The sequence below is a fragment of the Bombus fervidus genome, chromosome 10 (assembly GCF_041682495.2).
Source record: "Bombus fervidus isolate BK054 chromosome 10, iyBomFerv1, whole genome shotgun sequence".
Taxonomy (NCBI): Eukaryota; Metazoa; Arthropoda; class Insecta; order Hymenoptera; family Apidae; genus Bombus; species Bombus fervidus.
In genome coordinates this window covers 10,543,178-10,561,740 of record NC_091526.1, presented here as the reverse complement: position 1 = coordinate 10,561,740, position 18,563 = coordinate 10,543,178, and the positions used below count along the sequence as shown (strand labels likewise).

The following is an 18,563-nucleotide window of genomic DNA, read 5'->3' as shown; positions in this document are numbered from 1 at the left end:
TGGCTATTAATTATATTGGTGAAATATACCTCAAAGTTACAGAAATTGTTGAGCTGTAGCCTGTTCTTTATTCTGTAATTACAATTATTTTTAAGTAATGAAACGTTGTCTGACCAGGCATAGAAATCCTAGTCTGCTGTTTTGTCAAGAATATTTTAACATACTAACGTAAGAGAAATGTAATGTAAGAAAACAATTCAAGCTCGTTACGTATCGTTGTCTGAAGTGAAATAAATTGATAATATGTGCTCCCAACAATTACCCAAGTACAATACTTTGTATTTCTGTAAAAGCCTGCATATTTTCTACCGATTTTTAAATAAAACAATTCTAAATCAAATTTCCGACCATTTTCATATTCATCGATGAAATGATGATCGAATTGTGGCAGAGTTCACCGAGCGCACACTTGTTTTAGCGTCAATTCAGCAAAGCCGTTTGCTGAACTGTGCGCTGACGAGGGAACGATAAAACGAAAAATAATCAGTCTGTTTACGACGAGTAAAGTAGTCGAATCTGACTTCTCCGGTCTATCTCTCCTTGCAATTATAATAATATCGCTGCTTAGCATTGATAATAGGCCAATTTAAAAAATGCAAAAGGATTATTATTTATTATAATTGCACTTCGACGCGAAACTGATGGAATTATGAATATGCCGTTTTACATGATAAGACTAGCAACATAATGTAAACGGTCGTATGCAATAAAAGCAAAGAAAAATTTGTAAGTCCTGTCGTAGTATTAGTAAACTAAAATTATTAGTAAGCAAGCAGCGATATGTAGGTACATTTATCTCATTACATCCGCTATAGTCAGAAGTTATCGTACGAGTCCAGTTATTATCGCAATATCACCAACAGGAAGATGAGTTACTTCGTCCCTCTCAAAATCTTATATTTCAAACAGTTCAAACACAGCAGTGGTTCGTTATGACAGATGCATTAACAACGCGAAAGTGACAGTGTCGAACGTTTATTTCCTATACTATGAGATGTGATTTTAAAGTTTCGTTTCACTAAAGAAGAAAGAAACGGAAAATTATTTCACCAGTTTGAATAACACAGAACGATCTACGATGAATGTGTTAGCCTTATCGTACCTCATGGTACAAGCAGTTGTCATTTGTGGATGGTCGATACAGGAGCCAATTCTCATATATCAGAATGAAAAAGGTAATAGGAAACTAATGTGCGTATCAGAGGATGATGGTAGCGGTTTATCCTGGAACATAGATAGGGACATATTTGATAGTACATCTAGTAAGTTTCCAACGACAGTGTCTTGAACAAAGGTCGTAGTTACTTTATAATATTTGGCATATATGTACAGAGTTCCAATTTCACAATACGTACAAAGGAAGGGAGACAGATTGTGATCTAACTTCGTATGATAGTTGCATGTTAACGTGGAAGACTGAAGGTTGGCATCTAACAGATTCCAAAGAAACACCCATGGGTCCAGTGTTTGATCGTCAATGGGAAGGTTCGATCCGATAGTTTCAACGTAAATTAGTTAATACTACTTAACGAGCTTAAATTACTGACTAAGCTTTTAGATTTCAGAGAGTACGGTCGTTTTTATACATCACACGATGTCCATTCGATTACTGAATTTCAAAGTTCGGGAGCGTTTGTATTTTCTCTCCGTGGTTGTGAAACGTACTTTACGATACTACTATGTCGCTCTACAAATTACAAGAAAGATTTATGTTATAAGATGACTTTCGAAAAACTTGAATCGGCATTTAATCATATAATAACGGAATGTACAGTGGGTCCGTTCAGCTGTGATGAAAAAACATACCACATAGTGCCAGTAATTCATTATGCGTATTTATTTAGTATCGCGATTCCTTTTTATAAATAATTATAGCCTAATTATATTTATTGCGGCATAGAGTCCAATATGTTCCCGGGATGAGTGGAATACACATATTCTTAAGTGGACTACAAATGATACAAAAATTGCTATAAACTTTTATACTATGACAGATCGGAACACCGATCCACCAAAATTACTTATGGATTACCGTCATGATAATAAAGGGCGAGCTATTTCCTATCACTTATTTTTAATAAGTGATGAAAAAATGCATTTTCGATTTCATTTATGTTAGTCGGTTCACCTTGATTAATCAAAATTAATCGATGAATAGAAAATATCTACGACCGTGTAATTTTATTTTAGACAATTTTCTCCATACAACCGATTCAAAAGCAATTTTAACGAGTCCTACTTTACATCTGGACACAGCGAATCTTTGTATAGAAATGATAGTTGGCCTGTGTGGGGAATGTCAAATGGAAATAGCATTAGTCAAATCATCTAACGAAAGTAACAAGGAAAGTTTAGAAACAACTGATGGATTTACAAGAGCTAATAGCTATAAATTTCCCATGTGGCAATATGTTCGAATTAACAAGACTGTTTCTTCTGACATTGGTAAACTTGTAAAACTTAAACTAATACCAAAACTTAGGCAGAAAAGTCAAAGACCATCGTGGGCTGTGAGAAATGTTCGCATGTGTCCTCCAGTAGGTACGTCTGTGACTAATAATTTCGACAAAATGTCAATGATATGCATATTACATTTAAATTACCATCGCATCTTGTTCATAGATGCTATACGATATAGCGTAATCGAGAATTTCGAATCAATCGTTTCTAACAAACTGTGTCAAAAACTGATACCTTACACGCCGAACTATTCCCTGGACACAAAGGATCTCGTAGAGAATTTGCATTGCCCCGAGGGCAAGGTGGGGCCCTCTTGTTCTATAAGTTGCCAACATCATTTAAACGTCAGTGTGGACTGCAAAGGAATTAAAATTTGCGACGCAACGAATTGTAAATGTCCACCAGGGTTTATGGGAAGGAATTGCGAAGCTAGTAAAGACTGCGCATTGTAACGAGGATAAGTAACGAGAGAAGACAATTTTTCTTAATGGATTTTATTTGCAGAATGCCCTATCGGTCAATATGGATATAATTGCAAGGAAACCTGCGGTTTGTGTTCTACAGGCAATTGCAGTTTTATAACGGGACACTGTAAATCTGGTTGCGATAATTCCATACGATATCACGTGCCACCCTTTTGTAAAATAGGTAAGCGATTGATATTTGCAATGTGGCAACGATATAAATACCAATGAATTCGTTCAAGCCGTGGACTATCCTCCACCACCTAACATCGAATTTGTCAATGAAACAACCGTGCGCGCGACTCTGCCAGTGCAACAGACGTACAAGTTGATAATTTCTAGATATCGATTTTTTATATGGGTAATTAGAATGGTTTCGAATATACTACGCTTTCGTTCCAATTTAAGATAGGAAAGCAGTATTTCGTTTCTGTTAGAAAGAGGGACAGACTCATCCGATTGGAAGCTATACCAAGATACTTAACGATACATCAACGATGGTTGGCTACACCGATGACTTAGAACCCGGCGTTTCTTACAGAATTTCTTGTTCGTTGTACGTTAACGATGATTCCACGCCTATAACCGGTGGATGGAAGAATTTCACAACACGTTGCATCTGTGAGCTATCGTTGAATTTAATACACCTCCCGCCTCAGCAATTATCGATTCAACAATAGATAATAAATCACGAAATGTTTCAGGGGCTCCCACATTCGACATAGAAATAAGGAATACTAGTTTCATATTGAAGAATCATCGAGAAGTAACGTATAATATTAATTGTATAATATTTCAGTTGTTTCTGAAACAAAGAAATGTTTCGTGCGAAATTACGTTTTCACAAGATTTTTTTACATCGGTGAATTCTCCGTTCGATTCAACGAATTTTCATTGGAAACATTTCTTTTTCTTAAGCTATCAGATTGAATGAAAATATCATGTCATTCAGCATATACGTGGATCAATTACCTGACAAATATACTCGGATTGATTGAAAATGTCTTGTGTTACTGGTTCTTAGGAAACGTTGTATCCTTGCCCAAATAGTACACAGTATTACGACTACCTACTGACAATAAAGAAAGGACTGAAACAAATTGATAAAGGAAAGCTACCCGAATTGCCCTACGAATTTACAAAATTGACACCTCATACTAATTACGAAATTACAATCTGGTATGAATCGGATCTTCTTTTCGCACGAGTGATTCAGACCTCTGACGGAGGTAATTACAGTAATTTCTTTAATTTCATTCCTTTCACGCTATTGCTTCTATGATATCTCTATTTACATCAATAGTACCGTCACAAGTAAGGAATGTTAAAAAGACATTGTTATCGAACAAGGAAGTGGCACTGAAATGGGATCCTCCTCTATACGCAAATGGGATCATAAGGAAATACGAAGTTGTGTTACAGGTAACTAAAAGACGCAATTCTAGATAATTAAAGACCAATTAACAATGTGATAATATGTTTCGAGGTCCAAACATACTTCGGCTGTGAAAATTTGAAAATTCAATCGCCAAAAAAAGATACTGTTTCTGTCTCTACTACGTCTACCAATATCACGTTCTCTAATCTGACCTCTTACGCGCGTTATGTTGGAAAAATAACAGCCTACACTTTTTATCGTGGCCTAGAAACGCAAGTCGAGTTCTCTACGAATCAGTCGGGTAAAAGAAACACGCTATTTCTGACGAATTTCAAATTTTTCAGTTGCAAAGATAACGACAGCCTTTCACTTTCAGTCACTCCAAGTGCAGTGTACAGCAATTTAAGATTCCAAGATTATACATTGACATGGGATGCCCCGATTGATTGCACTACCATTTCCGGCCCTATCATCGCAAAGATTCTGGTCACTGGTATTAGCAAAGCGGTATCGAGTTTCAGAACCACGGAGCAAACTGTGAAATACTCCCTCAACTTGGAACATACGTTATACGGTGGCGAAGTGTACGAGGCGCGAATTTACGCTATCAGAAATTACACTATAGAATACAACGGATTGCATTATGAGAAGCTTATATTTATTACTGCACCGAAAGGTTAGTTTATCGCGTTTCCACAAAATTTAACTTAAATTTTATGCCGCGAATTCGCACGAACATTTCGTCCTAACGATATTTTCAAATAATAATGATAATCAAGATTAATTTCGAATAGCTCCGCCGTCCGTAAAGCAATTAGAAATCTATGAAATCGACTGGAAATCGAAGAACGTGCACTTAAGATGGCTAGAGCTAGAACCACCGACTAATGGAGAAATACGACATTACATGGTAAGCATTTGTCATACGAATTGCGAGGTCAAATTGAAGATACTGCCAACGGAGCATTGCAAACTGTGGGATAAATACATCTGCGCAATCATCGATCAGTCTCATCAACCAGCTGATTTCATTACGGTATGCAGAGATGCCACCTGTTGCTCCGTGATTAATCTTGACGCAATAACAACTAATATGTTTTAGGTTTCGGCTGTGAATGTAAATGTGTCAACTCCTAGCCCGTTATCATCCGTATCGATTATGTGGAACGAGATTAAGCCCGAAGCGCCGGAAATTATCGTCGAAGCTCTCGAGAAAGGAGCGGTAAACCTGACCTGGTCCCACCCTTGGAAAACAAATGGGCGTATCTGGAAATTCGTGATAAGCGCGGAAATGACATCGTCCGATCTGAGAATGATAATTGAACGATCACAAAAAAGCACGCTTTATGAATATCATATCGTAGAATATCAATTACGGTACAACAAGAAACTGCATCTATTGCCCTCGTCTACATACAAAATTTCCATTCGAGCTGTTACGAATACAGAGACGTATAGTGAGAGAAAAGTGATAGACGTGAATACGTCTTTAGCCATGCGATTCGAGAGAGAGTTAACGATGGAAGTGTCTAATGCAGACTCGACGATCTTGTTGCACATTCCTGCCGTTCTGAATGACACACGCCATAGTATAACAAACGTTGTTGTAAAAGGTTCACAGGCTTGTCAGAGTTACGTAGAATTGAGTCCATATATACGTCAGAAAGCGGATATCAAATCTAACGAGATCGCGTGGTATGCCGCCAGGTTTTCTGTAAGTATTCGACTGTTTTATCGTAATGCTTCTTTCGTCTCCATAAAACCAATCACACGTACAATCATACTAAAACGTATTTTTCGTCGAACGAACTTTCACTGCCGCAACAGACCGACGAGTTTGCCAATAAAGAATTCACGATAGGGGATAACAAGCTTTACGGTAATGTCACAAATTGTCCACTAAAGCCACTCCAATCCTACGTAATAGTGGTTATTGTATTACCCGAAGAAGGATGGACGAACGATCAGATTCTAGTCGTAAAAACAACGTCGATTTATATCCGTGAAGTACCGAAGCGATACGACGAGGCGTGGCTTATTGCTATCATTGCAATATTTCTTGCCATTGGGATTTTAGAAATCTTCCGAGTTTGTCGAAGGTATGATCAACTTTTCTCTCGATATTTACGAACAGATTCATTATTTGCAATTTGTTGCGTTCCTCTTAGAAGACGAAGAAGATCTTTGAAGAAGCTTATTGTACAAGAGAAAATATCTTTCGTACAAAAAACCGGAAATCTCGATATAGAGTCAATGTCGTTGGGCTCTAAACAAATTTCAACTAATACGCTCGCTTCGAATGCTAAACACTGTATATCGCGTGGAAGCACACCTTGCGCTGACGACGACGCGGTGCATATCATCGACACTGATCAGAGAGAAGAACAAATGTCTCTAATAAAGGTGGAGGACTTGGAGGATTACGTGAAGCGGGCGATAGATTCTGGATTGCTCGATAGGCAATTCGATGTAAGTCTTTCGATATTTTAGATGATTTACGATGATTCTCATTAGTATTCAGACAGCACGATTTTCAAGGTATTATTGCTCTATTGCTTACAACAGTCTTATTGAATTAATCACGACGCCTCTCCTAGTTGGTAGAAGCATACATTTTATAATATTTATTTAACACGTGTAGTTTTTTAAACAATAATTCATAAAGTAAATAAAGACGAAATTTAAAGTCCCACAAATATTTGAACAACGAGTAAGTTACATCGGATTTGCATTAATTTTATGTCGAACATCATGGTGCCCGAATATTAATAAAAATCACTGTATAAGAGACGTAAGAAATATCGTAAAGATATATTTAAATTGCGAGAAAGATGCTTCCAAGAGGTCAAACGAGCCCGTCCGAGTATGGAATGTTACCGCAGAACAAATCGAAGAATCGATACGGAAATCTCATAGCATGTACGTAAACTGTTCCGACATGTTTAACCAGGCTAAATATTTAACTGTTTAACTGAGCTAAAATGCTAATCAATACTGGTATTCTGCAGACGATACAAATCGGGTGATACTGGAAAAACTTCCAGACGATCCTTATTCGGATTACATTAACGCCACTTACATCAAGGTAGCAAGTTTTGATAAGATAAAAACACATGATTTTACCTTGATAAGAAATTGTAACGATAAACATTGAATTGTTGTAAAAGGGCTGCACAGAGAAGTTTTACATAGCTACGCAAGGTCCAAAGCCGAACACGGTCATCGATTTCTGGAGAATGATCTGGCAAAAAGAAAGCTACATAATTTGCATGGTTGCGAATTTATCCGAAGAAGGAAAGGTAAGATGTGCCAAAACTGAAAGGCAGTCTGTGACACGCGAAGACTGCACATCCAAAATATGATGAGTCCACATTTGTTGATTTTTTGGCTTTCATTTCTTTTAGTGGCTAAAGATAGAATTAGGACCGTTCCAAATTTAATATATTTCATTTTTTTTTAGTAAAATTAAGAGCGAATCCTAATGATAGAATTTATTGATCACTAAGGCTTTGTACATTTACATATTAATAACTTGTCCCCTCCCTTTTCCTTCAATTACAAATCATATGCATTTCAACATGCTCCATATCATAAATTCCCACAGACGAAATGCGAACAGTATTGGCCTGACACTGGAAAAAGGAAAACGTACGGCGATATAACTGTTTTGAACGCAAGACAGGATGTGTTCGCACATTTTACATTTCGTACCCTATACGTGACGTATAGAGACGAAGCCCGTAAGGTAACAAACGATATTCAGCGAAAAGATCGATATCTTAAAAATCTATATTTCGTTGAAATAATTTCGAACGATGTTAACAATTAGATCCAACATTTGCACTACACAACATGGCCAGATCATGACATACCGTTGTCCACACATTCTATGGTAACATATCTAAAGAAACTCTTGATAACACCACCCGGAAATGGACCAGTGGTGGTCCACTGCAGCGCAGGCGTCGGAAGAACTGGAATTGTAATTTTATGCGACATTTGCCTTCGTCGTGCGATCGCAGAAGGGGTAAAATATCTTTCAAGAATATTCTCGAACCTGTCGGAAGCTGAGCAATATTTTTGAAAAATATTTTCAGGCTGTAGACGTGTTCGCCGAAATGAAGGCTCTCAGGTCTCAACGGCCCAATATGGTAAACAACAAGCAACAGTATTTATTTGCCCATTTAGTACTCGTCGAATGTCTACTTTGTTCTTCAACATCTTTACCATGCGACGAATCTCTACCACTCAAAATTAAGAAAGTTAAAGAACAACTGGTGACTCAACGAGACAGGTATTTTTCAGGGTCTATGTCTGCTACAATGCAAAGTAAAATAATTATAGTACAAAAATTCACATTTAAGTTGGTTTAAGTGATTTTGGTCTGAAATAACCATTATAAATGACAAGGTTTTATTAGGTTATCAATAACCATTATAAATAATTTAAACTGAACATTGTATAATGAAAATCTTTTTGATTTTAATTTCGAGCATCTTTAATAACGTTACTGAACAATTCATGTTTCGTTCTACTTAAAACGATAGCTAAAAATGTTATTAAAAATATACAAAAACCTAATCAAACACTGATTTAAAAAGGTGAATAAACGTTGTGTATAAAAAGATATTGTAAAAACAGTTTGGAGAAAATGGCTTGGCACGACAAAGTCCTTCGATCACCTGTCAATCAAACGTTGCTATCGGAACGCAATCTTGCCAAAAGGAGATTCCCAGAGTTACTTCCAGGTTTGGAATAATTTCATCGCTTCCTATACATATTTATATATTTTGTTAACCCCTGAGCAATAACGCGACAATTCTTTCACAGCGAAAGTCAACAGAGTGTATTTAAAAAGATATCCACCGACAGATGAGAACAGCGATTACATATCCGCTGTTTACGTGGACGGTGTAAGATTACAGAATCAGTATATAGCTACGCAACTACCATTGCCTGGAACATTTAGCGATTTCTGGAGAATGGTGGCCGAGTATAAGGTGGAGCTAATCATCATGTTACAATCGCCAGATTTGGAAGATACGGTATACCATTGGACTACTAAAAAGGCACAGGCGATTAGTCAGAAATTATAGTGAAATTAACTCTTTTATAGACGTGCTGTCCCATTGTTAGAAACGGTGAATTTAAACCAGTACCATATATAAACATTCGAACGAAGGAACTCGATGAATTTGAGCACTACATATTGCAGAAGTTAACACTCGTCGATAATTCCGAGGTGGGTTACGCTATTATTTTTAAAATCTTTTACCTACCATCTCGGGACATCCGAGAGAACTGAAGATCAACAGATAATTTCCTCACGCTATTGTCGCTTTCTTTTCGTCCGATTTAAAATAATTACACGTTATTTCATAACAGCGCATGATCGTTATAAATAAAAAGATACTAGGTAGGGTATCTTAATTGAGTAGAACGATATAGCACTCTGAATCTGAAGCGAAACGTATCAACTTGTACATCATTTCATTCAGAAACCTGCTATCGAACAAGAGATAACAATCTTGTGCTCCACGGAATGGCAACCTGGCAGAAACCAAGATCCACCTGAAACCATAGCGTTAGTGACATTGTGGCAAGCAGTGCAAAAAATGTTAAAAGGAGACGGACCTATCGCTGTTCTTTGCCAGTAAGGCTATGTCGAAACTTCATAAATAACTTTATACACATATGTCGATTATCGTGAAATGCGCTAAAGAATCTATTTGAAATTAGCGACGGCGTAACTGGCTGTGGGCTTTACCTAGCCTTAAGTTTCCTTTTGGAGAGAATGACTATAGAAAAGGAATGCGACGTCTGTTTGGCAATTCGCGCGATTGGAACATTGAACCCCGATTTTATCAAATCTTCGGTAAATTTGTTAAAAAATTATTAAAGATTACTATCTTTTGATGATGTTAAGATTGCAATGGTATACAATGTATATTTTTGTTCTAGGAACATATGAAATACCTGTACGATGCAGCCACGGTATATTTAAAGTACTTGTAAACCTATGCGAAGCGTGAATAGCCTTACCATTTAATCGAACACAGTAGATTCGATTTGTTACATAAATCAACTCGAGTAACTTCTACAAGTCGTAACCGCTTTCCTAACATGTGTATCGTTCAAACTATAAATTACATCATTGTGTAATTACTTAATACTAAAAAGTCCTGTCTTTTAATTTTCACATTTTCACATACTTTAATGTCCAAGGTAAACGACTTTCGTTTTTACGAATGCTATCATGATACATCATAATATACATCAATACCAATGACCTCGTCATAAAATGATTTCTTCCATGCCGTAAATTACATATATCCTTTATTCAAAGAAGCATCTGCCTCTCGTTAAATAATCGCAATAAAATAATCGTAATTAATAAAAGTTTGACAGATACATTAAAACATCGATCTCAGCAAACGTTTACGGAGAAAAAGATGACTGACAATTATTGAAGATGTACTTACAAAATTCGAGGAGTGAGAGTCACCTTTCACTAGGAGCCATTAATCTGCTTCAATTTGCATCGTGTACAAAATATAACGGTGACGCCATCATGTACGTTTTCGCGCCAAATTTCAGCTAGTCGAAACGTTCCGTTCCCGCCGATATTATAACATCGCCAGGCATAACATTCGAACTGAACGATAAAATAACAATCTCATAGTTCCTTTTCTATTTCAAATGCCACATACATGGCGAATTATTCGATCAAATTAAAGTTTAATAATGCAAATTTCGATTTTGACACTATATAGAATATAACGTAAATAGAGGGCTATGGTAGAGACAACTTACATTTTACTCTGAATTCATTGATCTTGTGACAGGATTAGGAAAAATTATTCATTGTGTAGTTTGTCTTGACGATAGTATCAGGTAAACAGTCCGGGATATCGTAGAGAGAATGGAAAAATATGAAAAAGGAAGAAAGAAAATACGGAACGTGGTGTGGTCGTGCTTCCCTTCCTCCAGTCGGCAGCTTACACGAATGGCCGACAGAGGGTGCGTCAGTAGCGCCGATAACTCGTAATCACGAAAGGTATACGTCGAGCTGCTGTAAACGTCGATCTCCGCGGATATCTTCACGTGCGTTTCTGTGCTATTTGTGTGTCGTTGTCTGAGTGTAAAGCATCGAGAGGTGTGCAAGGTGTGGCTAACAGAGATTTACCGGTTTATCGTTCCCGGGAAGAACCAGGCCAAAAGCAGTCGTTAGAACGTGTACTCTCACAGCAGCAGGTAAGAGATTTTCATCGTTTTTCAGTGGTGGTCGTGTAAATAATGTACGCGTATGCTTGTTTATCATGATCGTGTCGCTCTTTTAGTAATACGTCTCATCTTTCTCGATCAACTCGATTTGTTTTGTTTGACAAGCGCGAAAGATGCGGAGCACGCGTGTCATGTCTCGATTCAAGGCCAGGGAAGACATATTGGCACGTGAACAGAACCCATTAAAAAATAGACCTCCCCGACCGAACGAAATCGCGACGTTTAAATCAACCATAAGTTGCTTTACAAGTTCGCGTTAATTAAGTGGCCGTTTCATTCGTCCAGTGCATTCGCCTAGCGGGTTTACGTTTGTGTGTGCTGCGTCACACGAGCTTGCTTGTTGTTCCTTTTACGTTATATAAGGAACACGCTTTGCACGAATGTGCCACCACCATCTTTGTTGACGTAACGAAGCGCGAAATTTAACTTATTTCTGTCGCCGACGAATACAACGCACTCCACGAACACGATCTCCAAATCGTCTAAACTTTGATTTCCTTTTTTGATTTCTCTTGCTTTCTATATATTCGTTCAAAATAGTTTCTGTGGGAAGAGACTATCGAGATAACGAATTAAATGAAATTCTTATATAACGTCTGGCTATAAATTACATATTCATATGTGTATATTTTTCTTTCAACGTGTTTCAATAAAGCTCAGTCGTACGTTGCGTTCTTTCACCGAGATGCATAATAAAATTATCAGTCGTCTAATGATCATCTTTAACAATAACCTCGTATTCGCGACACGCTATTACGCTATGAACGTTTTATAATTTAATCTGTCCTGTCCACTCATTTATCCATTCACAGAACATCCGACCATGGCATATTTTCCTCCCGCTGGTCGGCTAATACGCTTTAAGATGTGACTTCCCAAGTAGCATTGTCGAATCACGTTTTCGATACTGATGTAACTCGTTTACCAATTATCAACCATAAACTTATATTTATGTCGTATAAATTAAGAGTTCCCATCGATGTGATTTAAACTCTGTTCGGACAAAAGAGATTGCATTTCCAATGGGTCTTTCATCGAGTACCGTCTCGTCTCGAGACCTATTTTACACGATATCTTGTCCGCCTGATAAAACGATACGATCCAAGGCGTTAACAAATGAAGATCACAGGAAAAAACTTGATAAGTACGTTCTTGTTCATTTTTTCATTTTAATTTCATCCTATGATTGAAAAGAATCTGCTAGGTCCAAAGGTGGAAACTTTTTAAAAATAACTGATGGACTAATTCATTAATTATCAACTAATTCTAAACTTTTTATTAAAAATCAAAGGTGTTAAGAATTTTAATATCTTTGGTATTTTATCACTGCTACATATTTAAAATTACAAACAGGATAGGAAAACATATGTGTAGCCTGGAAGTCGAATAGGAAAATAATTTTCATAGCATGAGATTGGATTTCAGAGCTGCTTTCTTATAAAGGATGGAAAATGTGACTTATCGTGTTCTTCGCCTGTACTCTTCAAATATTTTCCCGACTTATCCTTCTCGTTTTTGTCAGTCTCTCTCATAGTTTTATATCATTGTCCAATCCCCATGGCAAATTCATGGATATTCGAAATAATTTGTTGATCGTTCGATGGCCCAAACTGACGATTCGTGCCAGCAGTCATTGGACATGTCCACGAAAATCAAGCAACTATCGTACGATTTCACGACGGTCTCTCGTTACCGTTCCATCCGCAGGTTTCACGTTTAAACTGGCAAGCGATCGTCGCAGGATCGGGATGGCGTGGCAACAAAGACCTTATTCCTTCTGTTCGCGGATCGACGTCGTACAATTGCGTCTAACTCCGACAATCGATCCGACCGTGGCCCAACTTGACAGCAATTTAAAATCGCTTCTCCTCCTGTGAGCCGTACCAAGTGCACCGCCACAAACTATCATTCTCCCACGAAACGTTGTAGACCTTCTTCCGCTTCTTTTACCAGGCGTTATTATGCGAACGCGTTGCTACGTCTAATCATAGAGAATAAAAGAATTAAGTAGTCGAATAAAACTTGAAACACACGAAACAGACGATTTATCGAAAAAAAAGAACACCGAAGATATAGAATTCGAAAAAAACATCGATGAAGATGAACCGACGAAAAGTGAAAGCACCATCTTTTCAGGAGAAATGGCGATCTCTTCGCCCAAATGCGCCAAGGGCAGCGAAATGGAAACGACGACAAGAAGTTGGATAGCGAGACCGATTTTAAACCACGACTTCATTGCTGATCTACCTCTTGAGCTTGTCTACGTGGGTTTACTTAAAAGGAAAGAGGACATCTCGATCGCGATTAAAAGTATCTCTTCCATTCTGCCAGGTTTCCATCATCTGAAACGTTGCTCCTCAAACAAGTTGCTGTTGGCGCCAATAAACTCTAGAAAATTATTAGCGGAAACGGAAGACTCCGAGGAATCCAAGGAAGAATTCCCTTTGACTCAAGACAAACTGAAAATGATATTAACGGAAAGAGGATTTAACTTATCCTTATTGGAAGATGACTTTCATACAGCGAAGGTGCCAGCGAGAGCAGCCAAAACGAAAGCACAAGCTGCGCGGGCCTCGAGCATTTGGCCTTTGAACTTTCATCCAGATCCTAACATCGAACGACTGGTCGATGGATCGGTTTTCACGGAACATCAATTGGCTCTTATAGAGAGGTACATGAACGTTGTGGTAGAGGCAGCCAGATTAGAAGCTGTCGGCGACTCGAATTGTAACGGCAGCGCGGTGATCGTTGACCCAGTGGATGGAAGAATCCTTGCGATCGCAGCCTCGAAAATCGATCGGCATCCAATGTGGCACGCAGCTATGCTGGCCGTAGATCTTGTTGCCAGACTTCAAGGTGGAGGAGCTTGGAAATTCGAGGAAAGATTGGAACAGAAGGGTACCGATAATTCGGAAACGTCTGAATCCTCCGCCAACAAAGACGCAGAAAATAAAATGACCAAAGAAATGAGAATCAAGAGGAAATATGTCGAAGAAGCTCCACTTTGCTATCCAGAAACGCTATCGAAAATTAGCCTTCCAAAGGAAGAACGTTTGCAATCTACCGAAATTCGACGAGGACGCAGGAATAACGGTTCAACGAAAACGATGGATTCTAGGACAGTCGAACAGACTGAAGCAGCAGACACGAAAAAATGTGGTCCTTATTTATGTACAGGATACTGGACCTTCTTGTTAAGGGAGCCGTGTCCTCTTTGCGCTATGGCTCTCTTGCACTCTAGGGTTTTAAGAATATTCTACGGTGTCCCGAATAGAAATACAGGCGTGTTAGGGTCCAAGACGGTGTTGCATGCTGTACCAGGGTTGAATCATCGATATCAAGTTTGGAGTGGCGTTCTGGAACAAGAATGTCGACAAGCGTTGCAAGAAATCGAGCACAGAAATGTGAATTGACTCACACGGTGTATTCGTAATGATTAATGGCTATTTTCTAGCAAGCTATGATTCGCGGAACCATCTAACATTGTCGCTCTGTTACAGACATTTTGTACATTTGAAGAATTAAAAACATTGAAGGAGATCCTGTACGTGTTTCGATACGATCCACCATGTACGATCATGATTTTTGTAACCTTTGGCAATGACGTTGACGAAAGATCTCTATCCTTGGCACTGCCTCGAAGTAAGTTAGTAGAGTCGTGATGCAGTGATATCAATGTACCAACCGGTTTATAATTTCAATCAAAAGCAGACGACGCAGAAGATCTTACACGTGGTTCGGACGTGCGTTCGTCCATTATGAGGCAGATATATGTATGACCTTGGTGTCTTAGTATAATTCGCAGGAACAGAGGTCTCTACTCGTGGTTGATACTAGACTCCTTCGTCTATTCGACGAGTTAATACTTACTTCTGTTATACAATCGCATGTTCCTAACCGAACAATCGTAAAAGTCGTTCTTTTTTTTTCAATACATTCGCGTCACTCGAATTAAGCCTGATTAAATATCACGATGATTTCCAGCCGAAGAATATAGAAACAACGATGATAATTTTTTAACATCTCTTATGTTCAGCTTTTACAGATCGTACGATCGATAAATTTAGTATTCATAAGCGGCAATTACCTAGAGACAAGAATATTTACCTCGAAGAAACACGATACATGTTCATTGATTAAGACGATTCTGTTTAGCGCATTACGTCATGTTTGAAAAAAAAATAAATTGTCCACAGCTTCAGGGAACTATTTTAAACTTCAAATCGAAATTATTAAGATAAATTACCACGGTATGCGCATTCCCTTGATCGCTTGCATAAGTGATCCTAGAAAGACGTTGAAAATAATTCCGTCGTCGACGCAAGTCTATTATTTCATATAGAGCGAATAGTTTGCCTGACGAACGAACAATCTTGTTCGTTGAAGGAGCGAAATACACTTCACGGTAGCAAGAGACAAGGTCGCGAAGTAATTCACCGTCGGTGGTCGTTGATCTCGTAGGATCGGTCGAAACGTCGTCATAAGTTCCTCAGAGAGTTCCTTGCCGCAGTCGTGCGGATCACTCGGGCTTGACGTGCTAGTGTCGTTGATACGACGATACTCGTAGTTCTGCGGAGCTTTCCTGCACAAGACACGCACCGTTTAATTTGTGTGGAACCGAGTAGCGCGTATAACAATGACCTCGCGGATTAACTTCAATCAGCGAAACTTCAGACGTCTAACCCCGTTGAGCTGGCCAGCTTTGCTGAACGGATGTACGTGCAAAGATGCGGAGAACAACGTGGAAGACGCTTAGGAGAAAATGATGGTACAGAGAATTAGGAAACATGACGATTCGTTTGTCAATCGACGAGCAGGATGAGTGGCGCTTCAACGTAACTTGGCTGCTGTGCTTTCCACGAAAAGCTATCGGTGGGCAAGATTTCGTCGTGTAAATCAGAATTAAGCTAAATAGCGATAAACGAGACACTGTTAGTATATCTTTCGATAAAAGTGGACTTTCCTTTTGTTTCTTTTTTTCTTTTTTTTTTTTTTTTTTTTTTTTTAATGGTTGGAATATACCGATCTTGTGTGTTCAGCGTTATTCGATCGTGTACAGAGTTGACATTTATGGAAAGTTCCCTAGACGACTCGGCCAACACCTGTTCCGTGGACGTATATTGATTTTGTTGTTTCAGGTTCTACTTCTACGATATTAGTTTATCTCGTCGATTTTCTGGGACGAAGCTTAGCGGCACTCCGAACAACCTGAAAGTTTAAGGATTGCTGTCACAGATCAGTCTGGAAGTTCGTTCGACGTAAAGGAAACGCTCTGATAAATCATCTTCGTCTAATTCTCCGGAATCTCTATGCAAACACATTTTCGCGTAGCTACAAGAAGCTCTAATAACGATTAACAGTTGTTCCACGTCCTTCGTTGCACCGGCCTGCACGTGGCTTTGATAACGTTACCCGGAAGCGCATCGACATCCTCTCGTCGCTCGATCAACCTGTGATTGATTTAAGAAAAAAGAAAAGAGATCCAGAGGAAAGAAACTCCCTTTGCGTTCCTACGATCTCGTTGGAAGTTTCAAAACGAAAACACACTTCGTCTAAAGACAGAGATAACGTCTCGTGAAATAATTAATCCACGTGGCAAACAGTCATCTTTTACGACGCAACTGCTCGTCAAATCGATGTAAACGTCGTCATCGTCATCTAAAATAACAGCGAAACTCGAGAGTCACCGTGGAGATAACTTGGCCCAGGATTATTCGATTGCAGAAAAATTGGACGATATTCGCTCGTCAGATAGAAAAAGCGGAATAGGTCAGGTATTAATCGAAATTCGAATTCGCTACGTGACCAAATACGGGACGATTTTACGAGGTAAACCAAGTCACATTTTGCTCATCAGCACTGAGTGGTTCCAATTGACGGTCGGGTCGACCCTCCAGCGTAGACACTATTGGTCAGCCTTTTAATACCGGCGGTCGCGATTGGATCAGATACCCAGATCGTTCTTAGACAGAAGACATCGCTGGAGCATTCGCTTCAAAACTTTTAACGTCGTCAGTGTCGCGCAATTTGCTGTCCGTTGACGTTCGCAAGGGTAGAGATCCGAGAGACATTTGCGCGTTCAGTTTCTTTCAGTTGGTTTAAGTCGGTCAACGGGTATCACCGAGCCTCATAAAGATAATCAAGCAGAAGAATACTACAGCGGCAATTGTATCAGGAAATTGAGGCATTTGGTCCGCATTACAACCGATTTCAAAACAAGATTCGTTTATCGTCGATATTATCAGTGGAAATTGGACATCGATATTTTCGAAAAGAAAGACGAGGAAGCCAGACGAGTATAATTTTGAATTTTGATAACGCGCGATAAACGTATCTCGAACGATACCCGAAGTCTCGTCCGCCAGTTGAATGGCTCAAATTTACTGGCTTTTGCTCTTCGAAAGATCTTGATCGTTAGCATTTATCACCAAGAGATAGCGAAGCGAAACATTCGGAAGAAAGAAAGAGGAGTTAATCCGTACGGAAGATTCGTGTTCTTAGTATCCAACGAAGAAGACGTTGCGGGGTGAATTGTTGGAAAGAATCGTCCTTGGCCGAGTGGAAAGGACTTTGAGAAACGTCGAGAAACGAAACACATTCGATTTGGTCTTAGGCCACGAGGCCTCGTCTTTTTCTTCCGGATCAAGTTTATCTTTCCGTCGGCATCATGGAACGAAGGATCCTGAAAATGTGGTGACGACGTGATAGGCGAAGGCCTTCGATTACCGAGACACTATCAAGTGGTGTGAGCCATAGTCGTTAGAAAGAAAATCGAAATATATTTTACGTGTCCAGTGACACTCGCTTAGAGCGACGATCGTTTTTAACGTATCAAAACGAAACGAATTCTTATTGAGGATAAAACAAAACGAAATTTCTGCCAGAAAAAGCAACTCCTGATTTACGTTCTATTTTATCGAACTATAGAAAGTGTCGGTCGAACGTACAGCTTGCAATTCGTAGAACTTTTCCATATC

The 18,563-nt window shown here is 38.9% G+C and overlaps 2 protein-coding genes and 1 long non-coding RNA gene across 5 annotated transcripts; 2 read left to right on the top strand and 1 right to left on the bottom strand.

The window, feature by feature from the left end:
• The first annotated feature begins 695 nt into the window (after positions 1 to 695).
• On the top strand, positions 696 to 10,481 carry LOC139991516 (receptor-type tyrosine-protein phosphatase delta). The gene is made up of 30 exons (XM_072011657.1): positions 696 to 1,262; positions 1,333 to 1,485; positions 1,559 to 1,818; positions 1,901 to 2,114; positions 2,191 to 2,541; positions 2,623 to 2,892; positions 2,965 to 3,108; positions 3,167 to 3,285; positions 3,362 to 3,545; positions 3,629 to 3,690; positions 3,949 to 4,153; positions 4,228 to 4,346; positions 4,411 to 4,603; positions 4,679 to 4,978; positions 5,097 to 5,338; positions 5,405 to 6,016; positions 6,130 to 6,401; positions 6,471 to 6,771; positions 7,134 to 7,221; positions 7,311 to 7,387; positions 7,470 to 7,601; positions 7,907 to 8,047; positions 8,132 to 8,329; positions 8,400 to 8,596; positions 8,944 to 9,050; positions 9,133 to 9,347; positions 9,419 to 9,544; positions 9,801 to 9,955; positions 10,042 to 10,177; positions 10,264 to 10,481. Exons 1-30 carry the CDS (start codon positions 1,079 to 1,081, stop codon positions 10,315 to 10,317), a joined length of 5,811 nt encoding a protein of 1,936 aa, XP_071867758.1. The 5' UTR covers positions 696 to 1,078; the 3' UTR covers positions 10,318 to 10,481.
• An 853-nt stretch (positions 10,482 to 11,334) lies between these two features.
• Positions 11,335 to 15,772, top strand: LOC139991534 (probable inactive tRNA-specific adenosine deaminase-like protein 3). 3 transcript variants are annotated; one of them, XM_072011709.1, is made up of 2 exons: positions 11,335 to 11,556; positions 13,723 to 15,772. In XM_072011709.1, exon 2 carries the CDS (start codon positions 13,728 to 13,730, stop codon positions 14,997 to 14,999), a length of 1,272 nt encoding a protein of 423 aa, XP_071867810.1. In that variant the 5' UTR covers positions 11,335 to 11,556; positions 13,723 to 13,727; the 3' UTR covers positions 15,000 to 15,772. The 3 variants fall into 3 exon arrangements, with proteins under 3 accessions (XP_071867810.1, XP_071867807.1, XP_071867808.1); XM_072011706.1 differs by having other exon boundaries at positions 13,294 to 15,772; XM_072011707.1 differs by lacking the exon at positions 11,335 to 11,556 and adding an exon at positions 11,779 to 12,730 and having other exon boundaries at positions 13,294 to 15,772.
• LOC139991554 (uncharacterized) lies at positions 14,505 to 16,725 on the bottom strand. Its single transcript, XR_011800870.1, has 2 exons — positions 15,833 to 16,725; positions 14,505 to 15,673 (listed from the first exon to the last, which is right to left on the bottom strand). It is a non-coding gene; the product is annotated as an uncharacterized lncRNA (long non-coding RNA).
• Between the last annotated feature and the right edge of the window lie 1,838 nt (positions 16,726 to 18,563).